At 46.1% G+C, this 25936-nt stretch overlaps 1 protein-coding gene across 1 annotated transcript; it reads left to right on the top strand.

Annotated features, from left to right (window-relative positions):
• jag1b (jagged canonical Notch ligand 1b) lies at positions 1-25444 on the top strand. Its single transcript, XM_085368819.1, has 26 exons — positions 1-312; positions 603-908; positions 7286-7337; positions 9947-10204; positions 10760-10820; positions 13926-14056; positions 14162-14281; positions 15320-15433; positions 15524-15637; positions 15722-15835; positions 16317-16363; positions 16832-17005; positions 17434-17584; positions 18444-18608; positions 18686-18799; positions 18936-19049; positions 19204-19317; positions 19753-19869; positions 20694-20721; positions 21028-21113; positions 21706-21819; positions 21929-22038; positions 22720-22959; positions 23552-23689; positions 23897-24038; positions 24610-25444. The coding sequence occupies exons 1-26, from the start codon at positions 256-258 to the stop codon at positions 25083-25085; spliced, it is 3657 nt and encodes a 1218-aa protein (XP_085224945.1). The 5' UTR covers positions 1-255; the 3' UTR covers positions 25086-25444.
• Positions 25445-25936: the final 492 nt, after the last annotated feature.

Consider the following 25936-nt stretch of genomic DNA (forward strand, 5'->3'; position numbering starts at 1 on the left):
GTGAGCTCGGCCGCCGCATGGCTACTGTGTAAACTTTGCTCAACAACAACAAGTGGAGAGTGTAAGATAAACGAAGAGGCGCACAGGCTCGGAGAACCTGAGGGACGTACTAGGAAGGTCTATGAATCAGGAACCTGCGCTCCACTGAACAAATCGTTGCTCCCCACTCGTGCATGTTTAAACCAGAGGAGAGCTCTGGTGCCGTGTGTCGGCCAGACGATTAGTACAAACGAGTGGCAACAGCAGTCCGGAGGCATGATTTTGAGACGGGGCTCGGTGGTTGCTGCCTTTTTACTCTGCTTTCTCGCGAAGGTACGTGGATTGGTTCCTTTTTTCCGCTGAAAACGAGCGGGAAAGGTCACTCAGTTCGGGCCGTTTGGATGTCCTCTGCTTTCTGCATGCGTGTCGCCTTTGAAAGTTCACAGCTATGCTAACATTACATGTAGGCATGCCTCTGCAAGAAAAATCTCAACAGTTAGCATGCTGCGTGCGTAAAAACTAGCGTACATGTGACGCAAAAGTGTTAAAAGTGTAGCTTTTGTTTTTTTGTTTAGTCCCCTCCACACACAGTCCCATTGCACTCACTTTTCTGTCTTCAACAGGTGTCAGAGGGATCCGGACAATTCGAGTTACAAATCTTATCGATGCGCAATGCGAACGGAGAGCTGCTGAGCGGCGTGTGTTGCGACGGCGCACGGAGCGGCGCGGATAGAAAGTGCACACGGGACGAGTGCAATACGTTTTTTAAAGTTTGCCTAAAGGAATACCAGTCCAGAGTTTCCGCTGCAGGGCCCTGCAGCTTCGGAATGGGATCTACGCCTGTCCTGGGAGGGAATACCTTTTCTTTCAAGAGCTCTGTCAGGAATGACAAATCCAGGATAGTTTTACCCTTCAGTTTTGCCTGGCCGGTGAGTGGAGACTCTAAGAAAAGAAAGAAAAAAAAAAATCTCCAAAGAGAGAAAATGTGTGTTTGCAGGGCAATTCTGCGCAATTACTGCCTGTCAATCATTCTTAACCCCCCTCCCCTCAAAAAATAGGAGAAAAAAAGGATAGAAAGCACAACAAACAAAGAGTGAGTTTCTCATTTGGCACTTGGTTCTCAGTGAATTGTCCCTTTGAGAAAGCGCCCCCCCTCCCCTCCTCATTATGTGCGCTAATTGACCAGGTGCAGGCATTTTTGCACCATCAGGCCTAGACCTGTCTGCTTATGTGTAAGGTTGTTAAAACCGCGTTACATATAATCATAAAACCCGAGTTAGAATTTGGCTTAAGGGAGTGCAAGTGGGCAGATTATGACTTGCAGTTAATCTGAACTCCTGGGTCATCTAATCTAGTAGAAAAAAAAAAAGATGAAACATTTCAAGAAATCCACTCTTTTGTTGTTGTTGTTGTTATTAATGTGTTGAATGGGTTTCCTCCTTTCCTACCAGTCCTTATGAATGTGTGCCCCCTTGTCTGGCCCGATTGAGTAGATTAAAATAATTTTTAACTCTCAGATTCCCCTTGTCTGCCTTCCTGGCAAAGCTGGTCATGTAGCACAGTACAGCAACTCCAGGGTGAAAACCCACTTTCTGGTTTCCTTGAGTGTCAGCTCTTCCTCATTGAATAAATAAATGGGCCTGACAGGCCTGTGGGAGTGTTGTAGCTCTGTGAGAGGGAGATGATTTGCCATGCTGGAGCACATTTCTATGTAGTGAGAGAGAAGAAGGGGGAGAAAAGAAAAAAAAAAAAGGACTGCACAGACTGACTGGCCCCACAGCTTGGCCCGCAAACTCCTCTGCTGTGCCTGATGGGTGAAAGGCACAGTCTGTTGGTATGTGTTGTTCAATTACATCAAGGCTATTTTTACCTCAAACTTGATGGAGGTTCTTGTTGTAATTTCAGGCACTGCACTTGAAAGGCCTCGAGGATGAGAGTGGGGGAAGAAGTGGACTTTTCAGTTTTCCCCTTTCATGTGGTTCATTGTTGTGTGCCTTACCTGTGAGGTCGAACAGATCATTTAAATTTGTGTTTTCCCTGCAATCTGCCAGTAAAATCATGTTCTCAGCAGGATGGCGTGCAGTTTGATCTAGCCTGTACTTTTATTTGTTCTCCTCTTAGTCTCTGGCACCTCACAACTTTCTTTAAAAGACAAAGGTTTGTGTTTATGTTCACACTATGGCAACACTAAGTTAGTATTAATCCTTGCAGCCCGACTAGTTTCATCTTACTGGATAAAACCATTTCTGCTTGGAAACGGCACATTGTTGACATTGAAATGCAACCCGGCGCTCTGCTCGCTTTCCTCACATTTCTCTTCTCGCACGCTGATAATGTGAATGCTTTCTTTCCAGGCATGTTCTGGGCCTAATGAAGGATGTCCATGTCGTGTTTTAAAATCTCCAGATACATAGAAATATGCTGTTTTTCTAAAAAAGAAAAAAGTTCTGCACAATCCATCAGGTCACTTGTTTTGAACCCATATCTGTAGAAATCAGGAGTTTGGAGCTGCTCGCTAGCTTCTCCCATCCTTCACTTTAAGTGCTTTACTTCACTGCACATTAACAATTGTCAGGTTAGGTATGATATCACTCTTTGTCCTTTTCATCAGTTGATTGGCTGTTGTGGACAGATGGCAGTGTGGTGCAGTTGGGTTCTTGGGTACTCTGAGTTCATGAAACTCCCCCCAGCCCCCCACTCTTTCTCTCCCTTCATCCTCTCTACTGAGCTGCATGAAGTTGGCCTCTTGTCCAGGCTAAGGGCTTTGTTTAAGTCACGCTCGGTTGGACCCCAGGCATTTCATCGCTTTAACCTTGCCACCCACGGTAACTGCGGCACTTAATGAGGCTACACACATGCGCTTAGATCAGGTAGAGGCAAGAGCCAGGCATCCAGCTGAATGACATCAGCCGCACATCTCTTTCAGAAGTGTTTCAGAGCCCTGTGCAGGTCCTGGTTAATGTCCGCCTCATGCTTGTGCCCCACAGAGAAGTGAGGGCCCTGCTACAGTGGCAAGCTGGGACAATAGTGAGCCCTCGGTGACTACAGTGAGGATTACAGAGCATAATAGATGCACTGCAGCTGTAATGCCAGCGCAGGGCAAGCAACAGGAAGCTGCAGTAGTAGACTCAGCAGTGATATAAAGGTTGGCTCTCAGGCCTTCAGTAATTTGCCCGTGTAACACCTGTAAAAGGCAAAGGCCAGAACTTTGCTCTGGAGTCCCCTCCTCCCCGCCATCGTCTGTATCTTTGAGCGATTCCTTTCCCTCGCTCCAGTGATGCCTGGATTTCAAAGTATCTTTCCATTTTGAAAAAAACCAACCAAACAAAACCAAACAAAAAGAAAACCTCTGGTGTCTCTGAGGCCTGAGACCCGGTGGTATCCCTGTTTTTGGGTTTTGGAGTGAGTCAAAGCAGTCTGAGAACCGGGATCAGGTGCGTCAAAGAACAATGCTGAGCTCAGTCGGACTGTGAGCGTGGGAGCAGTGGGAGTAATGACATGTTTGTAGTTGGCTCTGATGTGGCAGTTAAGTGCAAATTACTCAAGTGAAAGAGAGAAAAGAATGTTGTTGGGTTTTTGTTTTATTTTTTATAATAGTGTAATTGCTGTGTTTTGTCACCGCGGCATTACATAATGCCCTCTGATGCTTCACTTCTTATCAGTTGCTCGCAGCTTCTTGGAAGGGAGACATGAATCGAAAATATGTATTTAACTGGAAAAGATAACCTGCACCTTTTAATTTTGTTTCTTTCCCTTAATGGCCTGTGAACCTTGACAAAGACCGATGACTGCCTGCTTCTTTAAACACTTCGATATGGTTTTCATTCCTGGACTCGGGTTCATGTTTTGATTAACTTTGCCTTGTGAGTAATCTGTTTGCGGTGCCTCGTGTTTTAGTTGGCAAAAGGTGAGATTCTTTTGGTCGGGGTGAGGTTCTGTTTGTACCAGGGGCCGACGTACCTTTTAACAGGATACATAAACTGAGTCTCCGTGTAACTCCTGTGATGAAAAAGTCCTGGGGAAACAATGCATTCCTTCCTTCCAACCCCAATCAGTGAAAGCCAGTGGGCTTTAAAGAAGATCACAAGAGCGGGCTTTTCAGGACTGAACCAAGGTTTTGGTGGCAAACAGGGTGTGTTATTTAGCAGCCCCAATCATTGGTTAGATTGCAGGCTGATACCATGAAAGTGATTGACTCAGGAGAGCTGATACAGAAAGTCAACATGCCTTTGATGAAACTGTTTACATTTCCTCTGTGCTGACTGAAGCCTAGACTAGTCCAATCTGTTCTACCTTGCCGTTATTTAGACCTTTGACCTGTTCCATGAGACACCCCCTCTCCCCCTGTACTTTTTTTCCCCTTATATTTCTTAGTAATGGTACATCAAATGGCTTCATTTTCAGAAAGAGGGAAGATAAGAGGGTGTGTGAGGGGAAAAATTCCCCTACTGAGAGGATTCAGTAGTGTTTTTTGGCAAGTGAATGTGATTCGAACTGGAATGATCTTTATCGCTTATGCCGCTTGTCTGTTGGACAGTGCCTGCTTGGCCCGGAAAGATAAGAAGACATATGGCCACACTTATTGCACTTGGATGTGTGTGTCTGTGTGCAAGTGTGAGAGAGGGGAGGGGGTTAGAGAGTGTGCTATGTAGTTCAAAGAGGAGAAGTGAGTCAGCTGGGAGCCTGGGAAAAGTGAACCTGGCAGTGGCAGACGGTTCGGCGCTGAAAAGCGCCAAGGAGTTATGGAGTGTTGGCGAATGAGGAGCCAGCCAGTATCTCACTTTCTGGGAGCAGTTATTTAGCATGAAACTAAACATCCCATTAATGGGGAAGCTACTTGTTGGATCAAGCCGCACTGATGTTTCACTTGACGTTGGGAACCCCGTGGTATAGAAACATTAGGAGTGTGCCAAAAAGGGCAGAACAGAAAACATCGATATCGAATTTTTGTTTGTTTGTTTTTTCCCCCCCAGTTTTTAACTGCGAGCCCTTTTAATCATGTTAACGAAGGAGCACTACACGATCACGTGACTGCACGATTGCATAGCTTCAAAAGCGTCCGTGTTCAGGCAAGTCTAATGATAGAAGATATGGGTGTGTAAGTGTGTGTGTCACGTTAAAGAATTTTTTCTGTGTATATTTTTTTGTTTACTTATTTTAGGAGTACTCCATTAGATTTGACGCCTGTTAACGCCCAGTTCACTACAATGAGGGATTTCTTTCCCATCAGTCTCGGACACATTGTGAAATGTTGCTGTGCAGCAGGTGAATCCGGGCTTGTTGATGTTTTCACTTGGCAGGGATCCATTGCTGTTCCCTATTTAACTGCCAGTAGAATGATAACGTGTTGGCAAGTGCAAACAACAAAACAAAATTCCAAAGATGTTTCTCGTCATTTTTTTTTTTTATCTTTCAGTTGAGTTCCCATTTTTTAAGATGACTTCTCCACGTGTGCTGTGCTGTCACATGGGTGATATCCTGATATTTCAAAAGTCTGTAAACATTTGCTAGATGTATCCAAGCGCTGTTCTTTACGCTGGAGTATTGGTTCTCTAATGAGAAGTCTACTCTTTTGCAACTGTGTCAAGTGCTGGTCACAGGAGGTGAATGACAACATTTACACAATACTACTTAATGCTTGAAGAGAAGCCAGAAGACTCTTGTTCCTACTGTTAAAGCAACTCTCTGTAGGTTGGGCTGTGGCTTTAGGTGATTAGGTATCACATAACTACTGACTCACTTGTTGGAGCTCTGCAGCAAGCGATTGCATTCAATTGTGAGTCAGAATATACTGTAAAGGCTGTTGCTGATGAGCGCTGCATCTCAAATAATGGCTGCCCTGATTGCAGCGAAATACTGGCACGGGATGAGACGAATGTCTCCTGGAAAGATGGAAAGGCGAATGCCTGAGAAAACAAGGTGAAGCCGTGAAAAAGCATCAGGAATGACTCATGCCCCCTTTTGTTCCTCTGTGGAAAGAGACCAGGGGTTTTCCTTCAAGCTGGTTTGTTTATCGTGAAGTCATTGCTGCGGCAGAAAGAGGCCATGCAAAAAAAAAGAATTATATATATCTGAAATGCCTCCAAGCATCGCTGCTACGGCCGAGTACGCGTGTGAATGTAACAAGTAGGTGTTTAAGTTGGATGCCCAAGTTAATGTAAGTGGATTACACCTTCTCACAGCCGCATGCTTTTTTTCTGGGACTCTGTCGTGTGCGCTCGCAGACACTTTGTCCGATTCCCTCATAACTGCAGCGCAGGGTGGATGTGTAAGCCGATATCGGTGTGAGCGCTACCGACCCTGAATCGGACAAAGCGTTTTTGGCAGTGCTGAAATGTAGACGGGCCCTCCAGAGTGTAGCTCTCATTCAGTTTCTCTGTGGTTTCCCCTTTCTTGTATTTCAGTTTTTTTCCCCATTTCACCATCTCACGCTTTTTTTTGTGTGTGTGTCCCATTTTTCTGCTTGTCCTTTAAAAAATAAAGTGGCGTTCCTAAGCACTTCTGCCTGGCTTCATCATAGCACGCCTATTGAAGTACATAAATTAGGATGAAACTGAAAACCCCACCTACGCTGCAAAAGAAAAAAAATATATAAAAGGAATCAACTGGCCTCTCACCACCGTTTTATAAACATGTGGAAAAACTGTATTTGGGGAAAAACTGTTACAACGGCTAATATGAAGACAGATCTTTGGCTCTGCTTTTTCTGTGCGCTCTTATTTTTGACTTACGGTTGTTTTTTTTGGCACGTCCAGCGCCGTCCTGCCGGGTGCTTGTCCACCTAGACCAGACCACTGCTCACTGTGTCTGCCATTCTAATCACAGAGACCTCCGCACCACCTCGAGCTTATCCTCTTAATCAGATCAACGGGACTATTGTTCATAGTTCACGTTGGTTTCTGTACTAGGCTTTGTTTTGGGCTAACCCGGTGAGAGGCAGATGAAACGTCATTGGCAAGGTTGGTGAGGTCATGGGAAATGGAAAAGTTCTGGATTTTAGTCTCTTTTTTCGTAGGCGTTACAAATGTACCATTTATGACACTTGAGGAAAAACACGTTCCAGCCCTCAGACCTCACAGATAAATGGGCCCAAGAACTGCAGCATTCCCGATAAATGGGAGAACGTGTGAACCTCCTACGAGTTAGTTTGCATGGTCAGTAAAAAAAACCACAAGGGCACTACTGTGACGTAATTCACTGAACTTATCATGAAGTCTTTCAAAAGATTTGCCACTGAGTCATTTTGTTTATGATGCAGGAACTCCTCCTCTCCACTAACGCTCCCTGTATGTCTTGTCTTCCTCAGAGGTCCTACACTTTGATAGTGGAAGCCTTGGACTTCAACAATGAAACCAGTGGTAAGTATTTCTCCTTGTCTGGTATCTCCATCTTACCTTCTGTTCATTTCTTCTTCTTTTTTTTTCTCTTTTTTTTTTCCTTTCCCCCTGTCACAGCAGTGCCTGGGAGGAGTTTCGTTGAAGGTCAGGGAAGGAAGTTGATTCTTCCTGAACCCCCCTGCCCTCTTCCACATGGTCCACTGGGTGGTTTTGTGTGTGCGTGTGTGTTAAAGTGTGTTGACAGGTGGCTACAGGGAGGAGATGAGTTAAAGGAAGTAAGAGGAAGAAGATGGGATTGGGGAGGGCTGTTTTTTTTTTTCTTTTTTAAGACAACAGAGCCTCGCTGCTCCCCCAATAGAAAAAACATTTTTATTTGGCTCATGACTGATGGCGGGTGCTGCCAGCCAGGGTCGGGGTCACACTGTCTCACTGTCACTGAGGCGTGAAACATAGTTCATCCAGCCGACCAGCTTGAGGCTTTGACTGGTGTGTAGGAGACTGAAGCCTCAGAGCTCTGCTCTGTTTGAGGTTAAAGTGACCTCTGGCCTGTGCATGACCGCAGGCATATAGGCGGGCTGAGCTCAGAGCATGTGCGGTGGACGACTACTAGTCAATAATGTTTGGGTAAATGCCTTGAAAAATACAGATGGTCAATACCACAGACGGGTGGGGGTTAAGATGATTATAAAAAGATGTTCAGCCACAAAAGCAGCTTTCTATCACCACGCAAAATGCTAGTGAACTGGAGTGAGTAGGACAAGTGACAAGAAGTAGACACCACTATGAGAGAGGAGGTGGCGCTATGTGGGGATTTTCACATGGGCAGAGTAAGAGAGGGCCCAGCGGGGTATCTGTGAAATATTGGTACTTAAACTGCTTGAAATTATTTTTGACAACTCTGCCACTCTGAGACTTGAGCTGCTCCTCCCATAATTATGCGATCAACCTGACTAAATTCTGGTTCCTGCTGGGATTCCTGCTGGCTGGTGGTCAGCTTTGTGATTCCAGATGAGGGCAGGGCCTTATCCCGTGCTTGTTTATGTCTTTTTCGAGCTCAGCGAGGTTTCGGTCTTTTCTGCTGTATTTGCCGCTCCCCGGAGACCCATTAGGGCATTGGTGTGAAAAGCCCCCCGAATGTACACATGAGGTGCTGTTTAAGCCTCTGAGCCTCCAGCAGGCTGGCTTGAGGTTCTGTAGGCTTCGTGTGTTTGACCGACATCTAAACAGATTCCTGAACAGAATAAAACATCTGGCTCAAGTTAAAACACCTGTGTAAATGTAGAACATGAATTGTTTAGTTTTATAGCGTGTTTGAGAAACCAGCTTTCCTTTTTTTTAAATTAGATTAAAAAAAAATTTTTTCTTTTCTAGCATGTCCTTTCTAAACTTTTTAAAGTTGGTCTGATTTATGTTAAGCTACGAGCCAGGCAGCAGGTAGCAAGGGCGTGCTACTCCTGACACTGCAGGCCAGCAGTCGGTAGAGAAATACCACACGGTTAATCTTTGGATTCCAGAGTACTGCGAAATATCACCGGGCACTGTGATTTCAGGATGCCGCCGTACACAGCGTAGTAAATAAATAACAGCGGGCCATCCACCCGCCCCCCCGCGCTGCGTTGCATCATACTACACACAGGAGCGATTTACCTCGCGGTCAACCACCCCTGCTCGTGTGAGCGCAGTAAATGATGACTGTGACACATTTTTCATTCTCTCCCAGGTGGAAGATTTAGACATGGAGTAGCGAGCGCGAGTGAATGAGCGGTGTTAATGCGAAAGGGCTTGCATGTAGACGGTGCGGTGTCTGGAGGTTGGGGTGAGCGTGTTTGCTCTGCGAGCGTGGCTCTCGCCTCCGTCCTCTATTTGCCAGAGCTGTGACCTCTTCCACATTGACTAAAACGCAGGTCTGTTTCTGTGTGGATCTTTACAATCAAAACATAAACTTGGTTCCCTCCTGAAGTGAAGATGGAATCTTCCAAGTGTTGATTTCAATACTTTTGGGAGCTGTTGGTGCCCAAAAAAAAAAAAAAAATGCATGTGAGGAAGGCAGACTGGGGGGAAAAGTGCTGATGGCACACTGGCTGGCTTCCCAGTAGTGACTGTGGCATCCTCGCACTGTAATTTACGGCGGCTGCAGTTCTGTCCTCGCCTGAGCAGATGCAGAGGGCAGCGTCAGAGACCAGCAGTTTCCTCAAGCTGTAAACCTGAGAATCACAAACCAACCATGGAGAGTTGGAAAGGGAAGCGTGAGAAAAAAAGCAGTTAAAAGTGCTCATTACCCGCATCCTTTTTTTTTTTCTTTCTTTCCTGCATTTCATCCCACTACTTTTCTTCCTCTCCAACACACATAGTTGCTTTAATTACATATAATCTGCTATGTAAGGGATCTTCTGCAATTTGTGTCAGAATTCTTGGTCCGGTTTTAGGCTCTCGGAGCAAAGTGCAAAAGCCAAAAGCGTAATGTAGGATGCTGCATTCCACTGATGTTGGGGTGTTTTTGTTTTCTCCTCTCAGGCCCAAACATTTGATGAAACTCAAAAGAACCAGAACAGAAAAAGATAGTATTTTTCTTTCCTTTACTATGAAATTCACAAGTACGACTGCTTGTGCTTCCCCCCCCCCCCTTTAAGGTGTAGATGGGAGGTTGATAGAAAAAGCCTCTCATTCTGGCATGATCAACCCCAGCCCGCAATGGCAGAAGCTGACGCACAACGGCCCCGTAGCCCAGTTTGAATACCAGATCCGGGTCAGCTGCGACGAGCACTACTACGGTTTCGGCTGCAACAAGTTTTGTCGGCCCAGAGACGAGTTCTTCGGGCATTATACGTGTGACAACAATGGAAACAAAACCTGCCTGGAAGGCTGGTCTGGACCTGACTGCAACACAGGTGAGGCCTTGGGTGAGATGGCAGCATGAAGTAATGGAAGAAGTCACTTTGAAACAGATGCTTCTGGAGAAAACTGCGTAAGACTGCAGGATTAGTCTTTATGTGTATGAAGGAAATGCTTTCTGTTGAATTGAATGACATCTCCGTTCTGCCCCCCCTTTTTTTCCTTTCTTTTTTTTCTTCTTTCCTGCTAGGAGTGTGAAAAAAATCATATTTCCTCCTAAAAACAAGCCTGGGCAGTAATCAGTTTAATAAATGTCTCATGCCATGAGACTGCGGTTCTTAGACTGTCAGTCTGCTGATTTGTATGTCACTAAAATGTTGTTAAATGTTGATTGACTAACAGTTGTGGGCTGTGAAGAGGGCAACCAGGAGAAGTTGGATCCAGGGTAGTTTTGGCAAGGCATGCATGGTTGTCTGTAAACAGCTCTGATTGTTCTACAGACAGAAATGTCAAATAGCGCTAATCATATTATTTGCTGTTATAACTGCCACAGGCCAAGTGTGAATCTAGTCACCGTGCAGTTAAATGATTAATTCTTCCTCTTCTTCTAGCTATATGTCGACAGGGCTGCAGCACTGAGCACGGATCATGTAAGGAACCAGGTGGATGCAAGTAAGTGCTGCTTCGTGAGACTTTTCTGCACTTTTCCAAATGAAATGCCGACCGTTGATTACCCAGTTTCCCCTTCTTGTACATTTACACTACTTCCTGATCCATAGGATGTCAGCTAAGGGAACTTCCCTCGACCATATTCCTCCATATTCCAAATACCAACGCTTGCTCAAATATAACAGTTTGAGCTTCTGCAGTAATAAACTGTCAATAAACATACGTTTCCAGGGGAGGGATGTGTCTTTCGAACAAAATCCCCATACTCTGTGATTTTTGAGCGATTTCCTGGTACAATGAGAGAGTTTTTTATGCAGTGTTTCGCACCATGCGCATTCTTCTCCTGGGTAACAAACCACAAAAACAAAAACTTTGCAGGTGCAACCAGCTCAGACACAGGAAAAAAAAAAAAAAAAAAGAAGTAGTTCGCCTGCGGTGGGAAAGAGCCGCGTGCTTGCGGTGAAACACTACCGGTGGCTGACGCTAGATGTGTCTCGAGGCGCTTTTTTGAAGCGAAGGGGAAAAGAGTAGAAAAATCTAGCCACAAAGTCGCAGTGACGTAAGCTGAAGGGTGATGATGTTTGCACATCAGGGGCCCGTGCTCAAATGATTTATTTTCACAGATTAAAAACGAAGCAAAAATACACACATGAGTGAAAACAAACTACCCAGAGTTGAATTATTTGCACCCTCTGGTAAAAAAGTGATTTGATTACTTTGCAAAATGTATGATGGTGTTCTCAAAATAAGTTCTACCAATGTTTTCCAATTTATGTATATCAGTATGCTGATTATTTACCAGCTGTCATCTAATATCAGTTGGGACAACAGCTAATCTAAGCCTCTTTTCTTTTAACAGTCCAAATGTTGTTTTCCCCACAAAATATCCCAGTCTTCGCTCCTTTTGGACTGAGCCAGCCTTTTATCTTCTTTGGCTAGAATACCCTGCGCAGAGAGCCATTTGATTCAAGTGCCTTCACTTGCTGTGGGGTGTGTTGCCAGAAGCCTGTGGTGGTGATCATTTAGATGTGTAGGGATTGTGTCCAAGCACCAGTTTTGACATGGCACAGATCTTTCTCTGTACATGTTTTTGGCTTCCCAGCCAACAGACTATCACTACCAGGGCTTTAACAGAGATGTAGGCTGAGCTGCTTGTAAATCTCTCGTGGAGCTCTTGTGGATGGGGGCTGCCAGTCTGCGCAGTAGGGCTCGACTGCCACAGCCCTGCTGGAAATGTAGCTCTCCAAACGAGGGGAAGTGTTAAGCAGCGAAATCGTGTGTAACATTCGGATGAGTCTTAAAGTGTATTGTTTATGTAGCTAATGGCTTCCTAATGCTGTTTACACGCACAGCCAGAGGAAAAGCCCAGCACAGAAGGGTATCGGCGTTAGGGCATTGTGTGCGCGCAGTAAGAGTCGACTCTCATCCTCATCCCGGAGAAGGGCCCCACGGCGTCCGGCTCTTCCCACAGTTCAGGCAATGGTTGCTTTCTTACTTGTCTGATTTGGCCATAAATCAAGCACAGGGATGATCAGGTTTGTTCATTCTGTGCTGCAGCTTTGTTGTTTTTCCCAAGCTTTTGACATCATCGAGTTTCATGTAATTGCTTGTGTGACTACTGGCAGAACAAGAGCCTGAATGTCTTTTAGTCCCTGTACAGGTGTGGCTATATTTAAAGCTCAGGGTTTAACTCTGTTTATATGCACTCCGCCAACAAACTCTCCAAGCAAGATCTACTGCTGCTGTAGTCAGTGAGCAGTTTCCCATCGTTGGGCTGTTGCGGCGTCTCAAACAACTGCAGTACATAGCAACATTAGCTGCAGGCTTGGCAGCCCCGTTGTCGCAGCAAAGCCGTAGCTTAATGACTTTAGAGTCTTTAGTGATACCCTGAGCGTCCGCTGTTGCTAATGGAGTAACAACAGTGCACCTGTGGCCTGCACAACACTTTGAGAAGGCACATGTGCACCGCTGCAACCTATCAGATTCTCATGGGTATGAAATCTTTGTGCATCAGCAGAACTGCACAGTCTAATGTCACATTCCCCAGTAATTTGGCTGTGTAATAACTGTAAATGATTTGGGATCCTGCTGCGGGGATTCCAGCTCCACTTCTCATGGAGGGGGATTAGCACACTTTTAAGAATAGCCTCTTTAATCACAGACTGAGGTTTACTTAACTGCCGCGTTTATTTTTACAGTCCGTCCGTTTCTTGAGGCTAATCAGCGTGCCGCTCCCCCCCCCCAGTTGCCCGCAGGGGGTGGGGGGACGCTACGTTTCCTGTCGCTGGGCTCAGCAGCAGGGACTGCATCGCCGCTTTGCCAGCTTTTTAAAGAGCCGATTTATCAACCGGGGCTGGATTGCTGTCTTAATTATGGAGCCGAGCGAGAAAGGGAGCAGCATTATCGGTGTAATTATGAACCTGGATATTTCAGTGGTCAGCAGGCTGTGTCCTCACCCTCGGGGCGCAAGTCTGACTTCTGACTCATGGGAACCAGGACGAGCAGCAGTGTAACAGCCAAGAAGGCTGAACCCTCCTCGTCTGCCGCTGCCAAGCCACAGGCGTAGTGATGTTAAAGGGAGCGTCTAGTCGCATGCTAATGTTAGCTGTGCTAAAGGTCCCATTGGAACTGTAATTTAGTGTGTTGGGTTTTTGTTTTCCTTGTTTAGTAAAAAGCTAAATGCTCCTCTTTCGTCGGCGGCGGCAGCTCCAAGTATTGTTTAAAGGCCGTTACATAAACACCCTGCTACTTAAAATTCATTTGCGGTCTTTTAAGATGCAGCCCAGTTGTGGGAGCTGGTTTGTTTCACGCTAGTGTGTACTTTATTAAGTTAAGATTATGGCTCAGTAGCTGCTGAACGAATCTGGAATACATGGAAGATTAAAATATTAACATTTTCAGGCAGCGCGTGGATTATCTGACCTCTTCTGTGAAGGTTGTGAACTTTTCTGAAGGCTGTGCGTCTGTCACTGTCTGTCTCTACTTGTTTTTGTTTTTTTAATTTTCTGCATCCATGATTCCGGGTCTCTCTTGAAAATGAGATTTTTTTTTTTTTTACCTGGATAAATAAAAGACTAATAAAAAAATCTATATCTCTGTGTTTTCCAGGTGTCTGTATGGCTGGCAGGGTCAGTACTGCGACAAGTGCATCCCCCACCCCGGCTGTGTGCACGGCACCTGTAAAGAGCCGTGGCAGTGCCTTTGTGACATCAACTGGGGCGGTCACCTTTGTGATAAAGGTTAATTTCCTTCTCTTATTTCAGCTCACTGTAGGAGCAGCCACTGTTGTGCCCAAACAAACTGTGATCCTCCCCCCCCTCTCTTCTTTTTTCTCCTTCTCCCAGACCTGAACTACTGTGGCACTCACCAGCCGTGCCTGAATAGAGGGACGTGTATCAACACAGGACCTGATAAGTACCAGTGTACCTGCGCGGAGGGTTACTCGGGAGCCAACTGTGAGAGAGGTGAGTGTCCGTGTTGTCTATATCTTCCAAGCATTCTTACAGTTAGAATAAATGGGAATGTTCTGGGCTCACCAAGCTTGCAGACAAAAGGTCAGAGGTGCCTTCAGTTTGTAATCAGAGGAGGCAGTAACTCGGCAATAATCTGTTTCCACTCCAGAGTAAGTGGCCCCTGAGTCAGGTAATCCACCGATCTTGATCTTTTGGGGCCTGTCATCCTTCTCTCCTCGAGACAGATGGGGTGTGTTGCTAAGGTTCAGCTGTTGCAAACACTTACCATGGAGATGATGTTTTTTTTTTTTTCCTCATTAAATCTGAGGCTCGCAGGGTGCTGACAGCTTAACTGCAGAGATGTCAGGAAACCATGCCCCTCATAACAGGAGGTCTGCAGACCGGACGATGCGTTGGGCTATTGTAACAAGGAGGCCCCAGGGTGCGAGCGCTGCATCCCTTCCCTCCTCCCCACGGCATACCGAGGGGACGTCCGCCGATCACCTCCTACTGCCGAGTTATTCCTCGAGCGAATCATTAATTTTTTGATTTGTTTGGTGCTCACTCATCCTTAACTCATCTGTGAAGGAGGTGCCGCGACTGCCCCCTCTCCCGCTCTCCCTCCCGCTACTCTCATCTTGTGCCGCCTCTCAGAAGAAGAATGGCGGGGAGTCAGAGGGAAGTCACGGTGCATTGGCTGGGTCAACTTAGCATGAAAGATGATTTCCTGGTGGTGTAGTCTGCCTGGGCGGGTAATGAGAGCGAGAGAGAGGGGGATTTTTGAGCGGCCTTTCGGGGCAGAGGAGGAGGTTTCAGAGGTGAAGGAATGACTCGATCGTGGACGTGTAACAGCTTGGACCGCGGGTAGAGGGCTCACGTTTCTAAGGGATCAAAGCCAGAACCTGCATTTGCACATCACGACTTGTTTCAGTATCAATACAAATAACATATATTCTGTTAGCAGGCACAGTGGCAGAAATATGTATATTTGTGATGCTTAGTTTGTCATTAAAACAACAAGGATTTTTGTTTTGTGATCTCTCTTTGTAGCCGAACACGCCTGTCTCTCAAATCCATGTTCGAATGGAGGGAGCTGCTCAGAAACCAGTCAAGGCTACGAATGTCAGTGCGCACCAGGCTGGACCGGCCCCTCCTGCACGATCAGTAAGCCTGAATGTGTGCACATTCTTAATGTCAGTACCTTTTCACAGAAAATATCCTGTTGCTTACACGAGACCCTCTTCTCTTGCGCAGATGTTGACGACTGCCTTCCCAACCCCTGCAACCATGGCGGTACCTGCCAGGATCTGGTTAACAGCTACAAGTGCCACTGTCCTTCACAGTGGACGGGGAAGACGTGTCTAATTGGTGAATCGCTCGCCCTTTCTACACCACTTCACAGCTGTCAGCAACACGTGTGCATGCCACTAACTGCATTCTCTCACCCTCTAGATGCCAACGAATGCGACAGCAAGCCTTGCGTCAATGCCAACTCATGCCGCAACCTGATTGGTGGATACTTCTGCGAGTGCCTCCCTGGTTGGACGGGGCAGAACTGTGACATCAGTGAGTCTGAATCCTGTCAGCAGCGGCAGCTGCGGGTCAGAACGTCTGTCCAGCTCCTGTTGCTCTTTTAGATATTTCAGTTCCTTTCATCGTCTACATGCTGCATAGAAGCTGTAATGTGAAGGTGTTGGGGAGAGTTGGACAAGTGCAGTCCTCCTTTTTATTTTTTCCTCCTGCAGTATAAATGAATCTGCTTTATCATTATGAGGCCTGTGTGTGGCCAAGGCCACGGTGATTAAGGGTGGCTCAAAACAATCGCAGGGACTAGTTTCACTTGGCAGCAGAGGGGATTGCTCAATACGCTGTTTTGCACCGAGTTTTGCAGCCACATCATCCAGCTCACATGCACAGCACTCTCCAGCTCCGACAATGTTTTTAAAGGCCCCTAGCATGGGAAACTCAAAGCACAGACTTGTTTTTAAAGACAGACTATTTAGTTAAGCTGTTCAGAATTAAATCTCGGATTTGTTTTCATGTGCAGATATAAACGACTGCAAGGACCAGTGCCAGAATGGGGGAACTTGTAAGGTAAGGTCAAAAACCCATCTCGCTTTATCTGGTATTGCTGGTTTGCTTGCCAACTTGTTTGCTTTATTGTGTCTCTTTTGTCAAAGCCAGAGACATTTGCAGCGGTTGTATAAATAGCTGCCGTAAACGGTTCCCTCCAAACCGACAGTGGAATTGTTGTGGAATTCCTCTGAAATCAAATCTGAGAGGAGTGGGTTCAGAGGGGTTTCTGAGGGAGGGGCGCGCAAGTTTCTCGACCACACTAGATAGAATTACCATAAACATTATTGCGTTGAGCCCGTGCCAGGAAAATGTGTTGAAATAATTGTGTAGCTGTGATATTTACCCCCCGTCCTGTTCATTCTGTGCTCTGGTTTGACAGTTATTGTTTGGACCCCACCCTTTGAAAGCAGTTAATCAAATTTGTGGCTGTGCGAGGTTAGCTCCGGCTTCTCTCCCTCATACTCTCTTTCTCCCTCTCTTTCCCAGGACTTGGTAAACGGCTATCGGTGCGCGTGCCCGCCTGGGTTCACCGGCGAGCACTGCGAGAGGGACATCGACGAGTGCGCGAGCTCGCCGTGTCTGAACGGCGGCCGCTGCCAGGACGAAGTGAACGGATTTCAGTGCCTGTGTCTGACTGGCTTCTCAGGAAATCTCTGCCAGGTGAGACACGACTCCCACCACTATCCCACACCAGTGCGTGCGAGCATCTTCCCTTTCCTCATTCAGCGTTTTTAAGCCTCTCTTTTTGCTAGCGCTGCCTGTATCTTTTGGGCTTGTAAAGTTTTCCTGCCCCACCCTCTTAAACGGCTGTTGTTCCACAGTCCTCCTTTTTTAAAAAGGGAGTGCTTTGTTGAAGCTGCTCCTGGCTACAGTGGGATACATTCCTCAGCGCTGAAGCCCAGACTCAGAGGACGGGTCCTATGTCTCTGGCTCGTCCCACCCCCTCCCCTCCTCTGAGCGCTGTGCGTGTGTTGTTTCCTGGCACAGTTTGTGGGGAGGATGCTGTGGGTTTTGCTCTGTTTTCTGTAGCAGAAACTATGTCAACTATCAGGTTCATTACTCTCTATTCAAAACCTTTTCTTCCATAGCTGGATATTGATTACTGCTTGCCCAACCCGTGTCAGAACGGAGCAGTCTGCTTCAACCTGGCCACAGACTACTACTGCGCCTGCCCAGAGGACTACGAGGGCAAAAACTGTTCTCACCTTAAGGACCACTGTCGCACCACCACGTGCAAAGGTACGTCTCCTGATGCAAGTACTGCAAGCTCTTTGCCCCCCCCAGCGAGGGGCCTGAAAGATGATCTGTGCACTGTGATGTTGTATAATGCTGAATAAGGCCAGATATTCACTATTTGCCTGGATACTTTGCCCACATTTTTCCCATGAGGGCAATACCTGTATTTTAGTTTCACTCAAAGTAATTTCTTGGCCAAGGTGAGCAGGGGTTTTGTTTTGGTTTTTTTGTTCCGCTCTCTTGATGATGGCCCTCCCTCCCTCTCCTCAGCAAAGCTTTTCCGATGATTCTTCCCTGAAAACCTGGCAAAGGGCTGATAGCACCGTGTGTGTTCTTAGTAATGACTTGGTGGGCTACCTCTTCTTTTCCCCCTCAGTGAATGCACACATTTCTCTCTCTTTCTCCCCGTCTGTGTAATTGAGTGAGTGGACCAACCACAGAGTCAGATACCAGGCGCAAGATTCTTTCTGCTCTTGGCAAGAATTAAGTGATTACAGGGGAACAAATTCACCCAGCTCACCTAACCTGATCAGACGGGGGCAAAGGAAGGGATTTCAGTTCCGAGTAAAATAGAGAATGAATGAATTGCTTATGAAAGCATAACAGCTTATCTCTGTCATTCTTTTTATTTGCCTTTTCTTTTTTGACAGTACTGTTTTTCCTCTGGACTTTTTTTTTTTTTTTAACCACATGGGCATTATATCTGTAAAGGCCTGTTGCCCTTTAGATCTGTCGTAATGTGTCTTACATCCCTTCTTGTTTATGGTAAACATGGGTCCTGGTTTAAGGCTTATTTATAATTTGCAATAAGCCTTTCATAAAGTCATTGGTTTTACTATTTAACTTGATTGCCTCTCTGCAGTGATTGATAGCTGCACGGTTGCCGTGGCATCCAACAGCACACCAGGAGGAGAGCGTTACATCTCATCAAACGTTTGTGGACCTCACGGTCGCTGTCAGAGTCAGGCCGGGGGCCAGTTCAGCTGCGAGTGCCAAGAGGGTTTCAGAGGCACCTACTGCCACGAGAGTAAGGACAGAGTCCAAATCTACAACTGATCGCAATGTATCACGTCGTAAATCTAACACATCTCTTGCCATCTTCAGACATCAATGATTGTGAGAGTAACCCGTGCCGCAACGGGGGCACGTGTATTGACAAAGTCAGCGTGTACCAGTGCATCTGCGGTGACGGCTGGGAAGGCGACCACTGCGAGATCAGTGAGTACGATTGTTTATCCTGCAACCTCAAAACAAGGCCACACTTCCTTCATGGTGCCTGTCGATTCAGCTTTCAACACGACGTTTGTTTGATATGCCGCACATAAATCACGCCGTTGTTTATTGTTGCAACCAGACATAGATGACTGCAGCACCAACCCCTGTCATAATGGAGGGACATGTCGAGACCTGGTGACGGACTTCTTCTGCGAATGCAAAAATGGCTGGAAGGGAAAAACTTGCCACTCCCGTAAGCTTTTCTTTTTTTTTTCCTGATTTTTTCCACACCCCTGTAGACTGTTTGTGCAGGCTCATGGTATGTGCTAATGGCTCTTTGTAATTACCCAGTATTTTCTACATTGTGCTGAGTGTCATGTAAGAAAGACTATCCATGCACCCTCCAGGCGAGAGTCAGTGCGATGAAGCCACATGCAACAACGGAGGCACCTGCTATGATGAGGGTGACACATTCCAGTGCAAGTGTTCCCCGGGGTGGGAGGGAACGACGTGCAACATAGGTGAGTCATCCAGCTTGGTTTAATGTTTCATCTCTGCATGCACGCACACGAAGAAGTTTGCTTTATGGGAGAGCTCCGTGTTGTGTCAGATCTTAATCAGATCTGTCAGATCTGCGAGGTCCACAAACAGTTTTTATCCCTTCGTGCTGTCAGCTCTCCCTCCCACTCTCATCTCGCCCATTTCTCTCTCTCCTTTGAGTGCCGACAGACGTATGCTTAAAATGCCTGATTGCACTGACAGTACACTTCAAAGTCAAAGAATATAGGGCGTAAGAAAAAGGAAAATTAAGGCTGTCAGGGAGAAGAAGGAAAAAAAAGCCCAGTCAAAGGCAGTCTGAGTTGGGTTGAGGTTCATGATTGTGCTGATGATCCTCTTGGTTGTTTGGGAAAGCTCACTGACAAAAGCAAACTTGACCTTTCTCTCTCTGTTCTCAGCCAAAAACTCGAGCTGCCTTCCAAACCCGTGTGAGAATGGAGGTACCTGCGTGGTGACGGGGGATTCGTTCACCTGCGTCTGCAAGGAAGGCTGGGAGGGTCCCACGTGCACCCAAAGTAAGAAAGGGCGGAGGGTGGTGGTGTAATAGATAAAGGTGGACAGTTACTGCCATTAAATTATGATAAACATTGTGCTACCTAGTGCAAAGGTGAACTCCTGCATCTGATTAGAGCAGACTCTCCCATCATCTTTTGATCTGTAGCTTTTTTTTTCTCCTCTCCCCCTCCTTCCTCTTCTTTCTTCTCTCCCTGGCTGCTGCTCCATGAGAGGAGAAAGCAAAGGAGGAGGGAGAAAAGGGCTCAGGAAAGTGGAGACAGATGTTTCTCCCCCTTTCTGCTAGCTCAACACGCGCCCCTCTCTCCCCTCTCATTCGTTGCATTCCTGTCCAAACAGTGACATGTCTGCTTGTTCTAGAGCTCTCCTCCTCCACTTCCCTGATTTTTATATATATATATATATATATATATATATATATATATATATATATATATATATATATATATACACACATATACACACACACATATATATCCATCCCTTTTTTCTGGGATCCCTGCCATGTATGCATGCACTCTAAAACATGAATTCCTCTTGAAACTTTTTTGGACGGGAGGGAGAAGGTCGGGATGGAATTATGGGTGTTGCCAAGGGGTGGGTGGGGAGGTGGGTTGCATTTTTGAGGGTGAGATTCGACTCAGTGTTGTTAATAAGGCATCGTGATCAGGCAGCGCTGAGTCCGGGCTCGACCGGCCCAACACGCCTCTGCACACGCAAGCTTAGACGTGCTCTTGTTGTCATGTGCACAAAACATGAGAACAATCAACATGCTCACTGCTCTCGTCTCCCTCCCTCCCCATTCTATTTTTTTTGTCTCTTTCAGATACCAACGACTGCAGTCCACACCCATGGTAAGTGGAAGCCAAACATTTCCTGCAGATTTAGACACATGTAAACAAGCTGCTCCTCCTCGTGTGATAGTTTCTCACCTGCGACACTTTCACTCTCTGCTGGGAACCAGGCATACACCCTGCCCCTGTCATTCCTGGGATGCAGTCACTTAACTCTGTTTAGTGAACTCCCTAACCCAAGCACACTTGTCCAAAACAAAGAATAGGAGTGATTGCTTTAATTATCTTTGAGAAATTGTTCAGTTGACTGGTGAGAAAATTCCAGACTGAAATTATCCCCCTGCCCTCTCTCTCTTTTTTCCCCAGCTACAACAGTGGAACTTGTGTCGATGGGGATAACTGGTACCGCTGCGAGTGCGCCCCAGGCTTCGCTGGCCCAGACTGTCGGATCAGTGAGTATTAACCCTGCCTCCAGAACGTCCCCCTGATCGCAGTTTGAGCAGTCAGTTAGAGCATGCCCGGGACCATCAGTCACTCCAAATGGAAGGTCTAGTCAGCCAATTATCTTTTCATTGGGCTTCAGGCCAGGCTGAGTCATTTTGGTGTCACTCCACCAAGCCTCGCTGCTTTCCCTGGGGGAAACCAGCTTAGCAGGCCAACGGCTAATCAGCCATGCTCTCTGACACTGATTACACAGATTGTTTTCCCTCTTAAAGGCTTTCAGATGGCCACATTCTTTCCCATTGCAAACCCTTTGTTCGCCTAAGTCCAGCCTTTAGCTCCTGCATACCTGCTAATGATGCTGCCTAATAAGACCAGGGCTGGCATAAAGCATGTTTGCTTGTTTGTTTGGTTTTTTCTAAGTAATCATTATTATTATTATTAACTGGTTAGTATGTACTGTTCAAATGATGCACAGCCTTCGTGAGTTTAGCCTAGCAGTTAGACTTGTGTGCAGAGTGAAATATTTGAATGCTGTGTTGCTGTGCTCTTTATGCCACAAAGGAACCAATTCTTACCCCTGGCTTCTCTCCTCTGTGGCAGATATTAATGAGTGCCAGTCCTCTCCATGTGCCTTGGGCTCCACCTGCGTGGATGAGATCAATGGATATCGCTGCCTATGCCCACCAGACAGGACTGGATCCCACTGCCAAGAAGGTAGCAGCCTCCACATGATGGGGAAAACAACCCCCAACAAATATGAAAATGAAGGGGGGAAAAAATAATAATTGAAAATATTTCTAACAATGTGACTGCTTTTACACAGTTACAAGAAAACCTTGCTCCGTTAATGGACACGTCACCCCTGATGGAGTGAAATGGGATGAAGACTGCAACACTTGCCACTGTTCCAATGGGAAAGTTGTGTGCACAAAGGTAAAGTATTTATGAATGCTCGGCACACCTGTGAAGTCTATGTCATGCTTCCGAATGGAAGAAGTGCTGCGGAGAACTGCACAAAATGGATCGCGTTGATGTTTGGTGCCTTGTTTTCCATGAGAAGGTGTAGGCAGGGCCACGACATTACGTGTCACTGGGTGGAGTTGGCTCGGGAGTGCCAATTTTGTGATGCAGTTAGTTGATTAGAACACGAACACACACACCGGTTCCCACTAAGGGACGATTGGGTGAGTTAGACAGTAGTGCTGTCATCGTCATGGCTGTCTAACCGCTAGATGAACATTGCTGGCTTACTAGTGGAGCTCACCTCGGCAAGAAAATGCATCGTAGGATTGAAAAAGATCTGGGAGATGGATTTAAAACTTGGCCTGACATCACAGTATTGTTTGTTTGTGATACATAACGATCTCTGACATGCAGTGGAGACAAATCAATCTTTGGACAGCTGTTACCACTGGTCCAGTTTTTTGTTTTTAGACATTCGTACAGTGTGACTCATCCTCTGGAGACCCAGAGTAGTAAATGAAATACAAATCTCTCCACAGTTATGCAGATGTATCTGGGGATATGGCAGTGACAGTTTGAAAGTGTTTTCTACTGTATAGCGTACTCAGTATAATATAAATGTATCAATGCTCCTGTGTTTTTCCTCTCCAGATGTGGTGTGGCCCGATGTCATGCAAACTGGGTGCCAAGGGCCGAGGCGAGTGCCCGTCAGGCCAGAGCTGCATCCCCCTCAGGGAGGGCCACTGCTTTGTGAAGCCCTGCATTGAGCTGGGAGAGTGCTGGCACTCCGACCCTCCCCAGCCCCCCACCAAATGCCACCCCAGCTCCACTTACCAGGACAACAGCTGCGCCAACATCACCTTCACCTTCAACAAGGAGATCATGCCTCGAGTGAGTTACCTAGGCACCAGGGAGGAAGAGATTGAATTTAACAGGTTTTGGGCTCGTTTTCCATCCCTCCCCTCCACCAGCAGTCTTAAATGAATGGGAGCAGCAAACTGTGAAAGATTACCCATTCCTCCAGGGCAGAAAGACTCCTTAACAACTCAGCCATGTATTTAAATGTGCTCCATGAAGGAGTGGGGGGAATATTTCTCTCGGAGCCTTGTCTGCATACAAGTTTTGTTCCTGAGACTGAGGCATTCATGACTTTTTAGCTTCTGCCAATCCCAATCTTAAACCAACCACATGGGGAGATTAATTTCAGGATGATATGGATTTTGAGCTGAACAGGACCACTGGCGACTCTGTCACCACATAGAATGATCACTTGCCAGTTGCCTAACAAGCATGACAGCAGATAGTGACAAGCATATGAGTTTGCGGTCTTTAATCTAAATTAGGTGGATAGGATGTTGGAACATGCTGCCAAAATGCAGCCTTGGCTCTTCTTTTTTTTTCTTCTTCTTCTTGATTGCCCTTTTTTCCTCCCTTTTTTTTTTTTTTCTCCTGTGTTTGTTAACATTTGCTTCATTCCCTTCAGGTCCAGGGCTTGACTGTGGAAGGAGTATGTAAGCAGCTGAGGAGCTTATACGTGGTCAAGAATTTCTCCTTGGAGCATTCTGTGTCCATAACCTGTGACCCCTCATTCTCAGCCAGCAACGAGATCCACGTCTGCATCGTGAGTACTTCCTTCCACTCACTCTGCCATGTTTGACTGCTTCCATTAAAGCACACACAAAAAAATGCTTTTGATTCATAACCTGCATCGTAGAGTTCTTGCAGCTGCGGTAGGATGTGTTATGGACGTAGGGTTGAGTTTCTGTGGCTTCAGTTTACAACAACTAAACACTTAAATTTCACACCTCGCTTTATTCTTTGCCTTTAGTCGACTGACGACGACCGCTTGGACGGGAGCCCCGTTAAAAAGATCACAGAAAGGATAATTGACCTGGTTAGCAAGCATAACGGGAACAACACGATCATCTCCGCCATCGCAGAAGTGCGTGTGCCAAGCCCCAGCAAAACTGGTATGAACTGAAACTATTTGTTTGATTATGAAGTTTTCCACACTTGCACACACCTGCATGTGCTGAAATGGGTGGGAGGATTTTTTTTCAATTTTTTTCTCTCTAAAGATCAGATCATGAGATAGAGCCAAGCCCTAAAAGTGACAACATAGCTGCACACCAAAGAAAAAACATTCCATGTATATGTAAACTGATTCCTTAACCTCCCACACGACTCATGGCAGTTGTGATGGAGCTTAAAAAGAATCTAGCCAGGATCTTCAATGGAAAGAGCAGAGCTGCTTGGCTACATGGCTTTAGATTGGCTCGCGGTCCAACTGGCTGGACTTTTAGTCAGACTCCCACTTGTGTTCACCATTCATCAGTACGGTGACAGCAGACTGCTGATACAGCCAAGTAGAAGCAGCCTCCTCTTCAGCTCCAGGCTTGGAGGTCAGGTTGTTCTGGCAAAAGCGCATTAATGACTGAGCTAGCTTGATGCATTAATACAGAAATCCTACTATTCACCGTTTGAGTCAATTCTTTTTTATTTGTGGTCTCTTTCTGACTTGTCATTGTTTTCTTCTACCAGATTACCTAGTGCCCCTTCTCAGCTCCATTTTCATTGTCATCTGGGTCCTCGTGCTGGTCTCCATTTTGCTGTGGTGCATGCGCCGGCGGCGGAAACAGAGCAACCACAACGGGACATCAGCGACCAGCTCAGAGGACAACACGACCAACAACGTCCGGGAGCAGCTTAACCAGATCAAGAACCCTATAGAGAAGCACGTGGGCCTCACAGTGGCCATTAAAGACTATGAAAATAAGAACTCCATCATTGCCAAAATAAGGACAAATCATCCCGAGGGAGATGAGGACGACAAGGAGAGGCACTTGCAGAAGGGCCGCTTTGCCAAACAGCCAGCATACACACTGGTGGAGAGGGACGAGAAGGCGACCATCTCCAATCCCAACTCGACATCCAAGCACGCTAATTGGACTAACAAACAGGACAATAGAGACTTGGAGACGGCAAACAGCATAAACAGGATGGACTACATTGTATAGCAGACAGCTGTGTTGCTGTGCAACCTAGCCTTACGCCTTCACACCCAGGTGGTGGGTGAAACTGGGGGAGCTTTGGCATGTGTAAATAGTCATGTCAGTTGTGACCCCCCCTCCTCCCCCTCAGTATTTTCAGATATTTCCCCGTGCTAATTTAAGTTTTGACAAGCTGGCTTACACTGGCAGTGACAGTTGCTTTGGTTGGCTGGAAACACAAAGCACTGGTATACATTTCACTGTAGAACTAGTTGCAAACGTGTCCTCCTATGCATTTCATTTCCCAGTTTCCTTTTCTTTTTTTTTTTTTAGCGGACACATTTAAGGGGCTCCTGGTGTAATTGTTGTACAATGAGTTTAAACTACCCGACGTGTTCAACACTAGAGCTAATTATTTTTAGTATGTGTTTGAATTTTTTCTAGTTCTATTTGGAGAAAGTGCTTTTTCAGCTTTAGACTTCAGCAACTGTCAAATGAGACACAAAAAAAAAAAAAAAAAGATCAACTTTATTATTTATTTTTATTTTTAGGGTTGGGTGGGGAGGGAGATGAAAGGGGTTCGATGTCAGCAGTTGCTGTCAATATGAAGAATTTATGTGACAATTTAGAACGTGTAGATATGTACATTTTTTTTTTTTATTAATCATTGTGTATATTTGATTTATTAACTTAATAATCAAGAGCCTTAAGATATCATTCCTTTTTATTTATACGTTCCAGTTTAGTTTGAAGGTTTTGATAGCTGTGGAAGCCTACCATTTCTTTCAAGGTTTTTTTGTTTTGTTTTGTTTCCAATGCATTCAATAAAAGCCAAATTTCAGAGAAGACAAAAGATGGGTGCTTTGGCCCTGAAAGAA

This window comes from Diplotaxodon limnothrissa, linkage group LG13 (genome assembly GCF_057381915.1).
Source record: "Diplotaxodon limnothrissa isolate DT_005_m linkage group LG13, D_limnothrissa_male_GT1.1, whole genome shotgun sequence".
Lineage (NCBI taxonomy): Eukaryota > Metazoa > Chordata > Actinopteri > Cichliformes > Cichlidae > Diplotaxodon > Diplotaxodon limnothrissa.